The 6,733-nt window shown below is 44.6% G+C and overlaps 1 protein-coding gene across 3 annotated transcripts; it reads left to right on the forward strand.

Annotated features, from left to right (window-relative positions):
- Nucleotides 1–2,210: 2,210 nt before the first annotated feature.
- LOC143316150 (uncharacterized) lies at nt 2,211–6,222 on the forward strand. Of its 3 annotated transcripts, none has more exons than XM_076723900.1 (11): nt 2,211–2,417; nt 2,561–2,740; nt 3,106–3,253; nt 3,523–3,678; nt 3,798–3,941; nt 4,051–4,267; nt 4,364–4,483; nt 5,110–5,264; nt 5,378–5,580; nt 5,684–5,931; nt 6,063–6,222. In XM_076723900.1, exons 3-9 carry the CDS (start codon nt 3,234–3,236, stop codon nt 5,511–5,513), a joined length of 948 nt encoding a protein of 315 aa, XP_076580015.1. In that variant the 5' UTR covers nt 2,211–2,417; nt 2,561–2,740; nt 3,106–3,233; the 3' UTR covers nt 5,514–5,580; nt 5,684–5,931; nt 6,063–6,222. The 3 variants fall into 3 exon arrangements, with proteins under 3 accessions (XP_076580015.1, XP_076580016.1, XP_076580018.1); XM_076723901.1 differs by having other exon boundaries at nt 4,051–4,252; XM_076723903.1 differs by having other exon boundaries at nt 4,051–4,219.
- The last annotated feature ends 511 nt before the right edge of the window (nt 6,223–6,733 follow it).

Raw genomic sequence — 6,733 nt, forward strand, 5'->3', positions numbered from 1 at the left:
TAACTAGAACCCTCCTGCATATTTTACCTTTCTTACGGTACTAGAAAGGTGCAATGCATTATGGGTGCTTACTGTGCGTCATATGCACAGTCCACCTTTCCACCTTTCTTATGGTGCCATGCAGAAAGGTGAAATGCATCAAGTGTAGAGCTTGGTTGTGCTACAATTCAAGGCCATGACGGCTGTTTTTGAAACATACAAAAGAAATGTGAATGCAGCAAGCACGGAGTCTGTAGAAAAAAACAGAACCGTCTCAAAGAGATAAACATTTGTTTTTCATACACATTAAGACAACACCACCCCCACGCTCGCCCTCTGCTCTGTAATTACAATGTATAGCTACCTCTGGGGGGATTGTGTGGGTGTGTGTGTGCTCTAGGTGTACGGTGGGTGGGATCTGTTGGATGTCTGAGAGGCGACGCTGGCGCACCTGCTCATGCCCTGTTCATTCCTCCCCCCTGATGACGTCACCCTCATAGCCTGCGGGCTGTGGGCGCGCGTGCAGCCCCGGACATCTAAGGGCATCACAGACCTGTCATTGCTCAATCTCGTGTGGCTGAACGCCACTTGTCCCGCTAAGAAGTTGGACGCCGACCGCACGGAGCCGCGTAACTAGTTAGCATGCCAGAGTCTTGTTCGTTATCAGAATTAACCAGACAAATCGCTCCACCAAAGAAGAACGGCCATGCACCACCACCCACAGAATCGAGAAAGAGCGATCAATCTGTCAATCCTTTCCGTGTCCGGGCCGGGTGAGGTTTCCCGTGTTGAGTCAAATTAAGCGACAGGCTCCACTCCTGGTGGTGCCCTTCCATCAATTCCTTTAAGTTTCAGCTTACCCCAGGCTTCACCTTACGAACCCTACGTCATCCTCCTTTTTCTTTTTGGGCGTGGGTGTTAGCGTGTGTGCATATGATGCACAGTGTATTAGACAGATAGCTGCCAGTCACAGCAGAAACTAAATCTCTTTCGTATGGTGCTAGACAGGTGCACTATGCACAGATCTATCTGGCTGAAACAGCTATGGCTGTCAAATGGATGGTTTATTTGACAGCCTCAAAGGTACAATGCATCATAGGTAGAGTAACTGCAGGGATTAACTCTAAACCTCATGCACATTGCATTTTTGTTATGGTGCCAAAAAGGTGCAATGCGGCATCTTTAACATTTTCCACCGCTTCCCGAGCCAGTTGGAGATCTCTGCGTTTTGCATGACTGCTCCATGATTTTCCTCCACCTTTCTTATGGTGCTGGAAAGGTGCAATGCATCATGGGAGTAGACTGGGCTATGCAGTCTTGTTATGCATCATGTGTAGAACCGGAGTCTTATTCCATTATTCCTTGCTGCGGTATTCAGGCGACCGGACCTGCTTTGAACACTCTAAGCTTTTTTTTTTTTTTTCACCTAATGGAACAACATCTACTGCACATTGCACCTTTCTTATGGGGCCATGCAGAAAAGTGTGGAGCTTGGTGTTGCCTTTGCGTCATATGCACAGTTTTCAAATACCCTGTGCATCATATGCACTGTTAAGACCCTTTGTTGACCCAGACCCTTTGTTGACCTGTGACCTGATGCATGAAAACTTGTTCTCTTTTCTTGTTTTGTTAGACTTCTTCAAACAGTTGTCACAGATGAAGCCTGATGGCCAAATGACGTCATAGTGCAACACGCAGACCTGATGCATCTTTCGCCCACGGTCTTTGCATTCAATAAACAGTTCAGAGTCCAACATGTCATTTTTATTCTTTTCAATTTCTGCTAAATGCAGGAAAAGCAGAAATTGAAAATAAGTGAAAGTGAAATGCATCATATGCGCGGGTCCAAGAATTTCACCTCTAGCGGCACAATATGAATGCCCCCGGCCATCCCTCTTAATCACGGCCTCAGTTCAGAGAAGAAAACCCACAAAATAGAACCGGAGTCCTATTCCATTATTCCTAGCTGCGGTTTTCAGGCGACCGGGACTGCTTTGAACACTGTAATTTTTTCAAAGTAAATGCTTCACCTAACGGAACAACATCAACTGGTGCCATGCAGAAATCCATCGGACTACAGCTTTTCAGGCCGACGAAAGGAGAAGGATTATTTACTGCTGCTTCTTTAACTGACATTTCTCCTGCCGCTGTTTGTTGCTTCTTTGTTTGTTGTTTCTTTCTTTCTTCTTTTTTCAGATTAAGAGAAACATGTTCAGGAAGCCCAACAGGCACTATCTCCTTTGCCCGTTGTGCTTGAAGACCAAGGACTTCCTGTCAGTGCATCTGCGCCGAGTCTGCATGAAAGACAGCACGCCAGAAGCCATTGGTGCAGCGGTGGAGAAGGCCAAGAAGGATGTCCATGATCTTCTGGTGTCGGGCAGGGTGTTCCCCTACATGCTGCTTCGCCAAATTTTGGATGATGCTGATCCACTCAGCAGGTTTGTGGAAGAACTTTTCACTCTTTTTTTTTTTTCCAAACATCACTTCTTGTTTACTCTCTGAAATGCATTAAATTTTTAAATTGTATTGCATATAATTGTCTAAATTATGTTTTGTTTTTTTTTGTTTTTTTAATTCAAAGGCTGACTGAGGAGCTGCAGCGTCGTCACATGGTGGTGACCGGCATCCCTCCACCACTCCCCAATGCCAATGTTATAGCGAGACCATCAACCACACAGACAGCTGAGAGTGCGGCTCCTGAGACTGGCGAGAGTGAGCCGTCTGACAACACTTCTGTCAGCAGTGGCAAGTGCTTTCAATTGTGAGTATCAGCTTCAGCACGTCTCAGTTTGAGTAAATTATCTGTTAATCTCATGCAGGGCTCTCATGTTAACATGTTTAGGCATTTCCAGGAATGCGTTTAATTAATTGTAACTTGGAAATGACTTTATTTTCAAGAAATTACAAACATTGACAACCTCACTCAGTCTGGGAATCATCAGCACCGGTGATGCACTTCTCAGCTTGAGTAAATAAGCTGTTAGTCTCAGGCAGGGCTCTCAGCCTTCTAGTCTTCAGTGTTTCAGGCTTGCAAGATCTGATTAACTGGAGTAATTCCCCATTTTAAAGCTTAGCTTTCCATCTTAGCACACAGTTTTATAACAAAATGCTTTTCCCACATTGCAGTGTCTCGACTGTGCAGTGGACGACCAAAAACAGGAAGCTCATGGCACAGAGGGGACTTTATCAGAGGCACTCTCTGGACTATCCCTTGCTGAAGGACTTTGGCCTGTACCTGGAGAGGGAGCTTTGCAATGAAAATTTTAAACAGGAGGTAAGTACTACCATAAAACATTCTGTATTCATTAAAAAAAAAATATATATATATATATATATATATATATATATATATAAAGTAAAAGAAGATGTTTTTGCAAAATAGTCATGATTAGAAAACAATGTAACATGTTTTAACATGTTTTTTAGCATGTTTTTTTTTTTTTTTTTTTTGCTTTTGGAGTATTTATTGCATGTCTTTTACTTTAAATTTGTTGAATATGCTGGAATGAATAAAGTATCTATCTATCTATCTTCTCTCTTCAGGTTGAAAACGTTGCCCGGTACCTGTACTACTTCGACTCACAGCAGCCATCCCTGCAATTTGTCAGGAACAGGGAGAAGATCCGGCAGGACCTCTGTGAGCTCTCCAGGGCAAAACTCACAAAACAGACAGATAAATTACCTGAAGAGCTTGAAAAGGTTGGTAGCATTTGTTGTGGGTTTTTTTCTCCATATAATATCAACACTTGTGTAGACAATAAACGTAATTGAGCTTAAATATGTGCAAATACTTAAAATACTTGCACGTCCTCTGACAGATTCTTGATGTACCACACTATCAACACCAACCTGAGGCGAGAGGATCAGACACTCCATGGGGACTGCAAGGACTTTATTGATTACATTGGCTCACTGCAGAAGTCCTTCTCCAAGCAAGTGAGCAAAGAGATCACCCAAAAGAGGTAAGTTTAATTGTTTGCACGCAGCTAACTGGATTACAGTTCACATAAGTGAGCAATGTGGCAAGTAATGTCATGATTTGTTAATACATTTTATCCTTTTTCCTCATAGACACGGCCGGTTGACTGAAAAAGAGCAGCTGACACCGTGTGACTGCTTGGCTGTGCTGAGGGCTGCCAAGAAGGACTTCTTGGCAGTTATAGGGAAGGTCTTCGAGGACAAGGACGCGACCCTGGAGTTGACCGAGTGCAGCTTTGTGGTGTACTATCTCCAGGCAGTGGTGATTTTGAGACACCTCCAGCGCCCGGGCGTGGTGGAGCACATGACTGTGAGTATTATTGTGCCCTTTTTGTCTTCTCTTTTTTGTCTTGACATTTTTTGCCAGTACCCTTACTAATCGACATGATATCCTTGTTTAGTGCAGGTACAGGAGTGGGTTGTGAGAAAGAAAGACACACTGGGCAATGCAGTTATTGGAGTGAAGGAGCACAAGACTGCAGCACAGCAAGTGGCCATGTTTGCCCTGTCCCAGGAAGAGGAGTTTGTACGTTCAAATTCAAAGTTCAAAGCACGTCCAGGAATGTGTTTAATCAATTGTAACTACATTAGAAATGACTTTTTTGCAAGTTATTACGCACCGTCACAATCTCACTGATCAGCAGCGGTGTGCACTTCTCAGATTGAGTAAATTATTTGTTAATCTCAGACAGGGCTCTCAGCTAATGCAAAATGGCCTTGATGTATATAAATACAGAATTACTGCAAGAGATAAAATAATTGTTTTGTGTTTGTTTAGAGAAAAAAAATGTTGCTTTGAGAAGGATTTTTTTTTTGGAACTTATTTTACTCTTTTGAAGTGTAACTGTAGTGGAGATGCTTTCAGCCAAGATGCATGTTTCATTTCAAACTGTGCAACTGAGTCAACTGCGCAATCCTTATTTGTTATGGTGCAGTGCAGTAGCAATGCACCATGGGTAGGGCTGTCAAATAGGCTATACACCAGAGTGTAGGTGTAACCCTAACCCCATTACTTTATTTTACAAGTCACCACACAGCCTTCCTTATTTGGGGAGAATCACCTTACATGCTGAGACACTCAGCTTTAGTTAGTCACCTGTGAATCATGCATTTGTTCATATTTGTTCAATCATATTTTTCCTCTGCCAACAGTGGTTTGACATGTTCTACACAAGGGTGCGGCCACAACTCCTAAACTCCAAGAAGCGCAAGAGCGATGACGCAGAGGTCAAGGAAAGATTTTTCATCTCCTCCACGGGGAGGCCCATCTACAACGCCTCCAATGACCTGAACAGACTGCACCGCAAGTAAGCAAACCACCATGATTCATTTCACCTCCGATATGTACCCGGTACTCCGGTGAGAAATCTTTATAAAAATTTAAAATGTTTAATGTTTAATGTTTAAACTCTCATTATAGATACAAGATTGAATCAGTGACCAGCCAGGTGGCACGGCGAGTGTTTGAGACGGCCACCAAGACTCTGACCGACGCCGACAAGTCTCTAGTGGCCGACTACCTGACACACTCCACCGCGACGGCTGAGAAACATTAAGAATGAAGGAGACAGAAAACATTGTGAGGGCCAGTCATGTGCTAGGTGCGCTAGCTGATGACTCAAGGTAACATGTTTCATATTTGTCAACACAATTAATACAGTCAACAATTTGTAAGCATCAAATCTTATACCCTTCTTATAATAACCTTGATTCTTTTTTTTTGTAGTGCTGACTCTGCAGAAGAGGGTACCAGTAGTGGTGCTCGTCGTGTCCGTAGCGCTGCTCGCACCGTTGGAAATGTGCAGATGGATGTCCAAGCGGCGTACGACAGACTGCTGGAACATCACCCGGTGACTCTGGATGGGGATGTGCCAAGCAAGGCTGAGCGGGAACGAGCATCCCCTGACTGTCAGCGGGCCCTGTACGAGCGTTGGCTGAAGGCGCAGATGAAACTGCGCAAGCAGCATGTTCTTGGTGAGTTTCTTTTTTCAATATTTAATAGCATTTTTTTTCTTCAAGCAACAATGCTACGTACATGTACATGTGCTACGTACATGTTGTCAATTTTAGTCTTCTTGACTAACATCATCCTATCTTCTTGACAGCATACTTCTGCTGTCGTCTGCCGACGGAAAACCGAGTCAGCGCCTGGATTGCAAAGCAGGGATGGACGAGCAACATCCCCAATGCTGCCAATATCATCAGAGAGTGGAAGCCCTCCGGAGCTGAGGACGCGACCATGGACTCCACTCACATCCAGAAGCTGACGAGAGCGCAGAAGTGGAGAGGGCTTCTAGTCAACGCCGTTGAAGGGAAGGGCCATGGTGTCATCACGACCCGGAGATTCCAGACTGGTGAGGTGGTCTGTGACTACCACGGGCGGGTCACCACAGCCAAAGAGGGCAAGAAAATCCACAAGAACACCAGTGAGGAGGAGACTGGATACATGTTCTTTTACAGAGACAGAAGAGGGCAGCCCATGTGCATCGACGCACATTCAGGCGTTTGTGAATGCCACCCTGGACAGCAGACTGTTGGCCGGTTGATCAATCACTCAAGAAAAGCAGCCAACCTAAGGTCAAGGTTGTTCACTATGGTGACAGATGGGGAGGAAACAGATATCATTCTTTTCCTCGCAACCAGGAACATTGACGTGAATGAGGAACTCTTATTTGACTGTGGAGCAAGTCAGAAGTCTTTTCGTGGGGAGGGCTCAGGCCTGGCTTGGCCCCCTTAAATTTTGGACTGCCACCTTCAGACTTTTTGAGTTATGTCA

This window comes from Chaetodon auriga, chromosome 23 (assembly GCF_051107435.1).
Source record: "Chaetodon auriga isolate fChaAug3 chromosome 23, fChaAug3.hap1, whole genome shotgun sequence".
NCBI lineage: Eukaryota > Metazoa > Chordata > Actinopteri > Chaetodontiformes > Chaetodontidae > Chaetodon > Chaetodon auriga.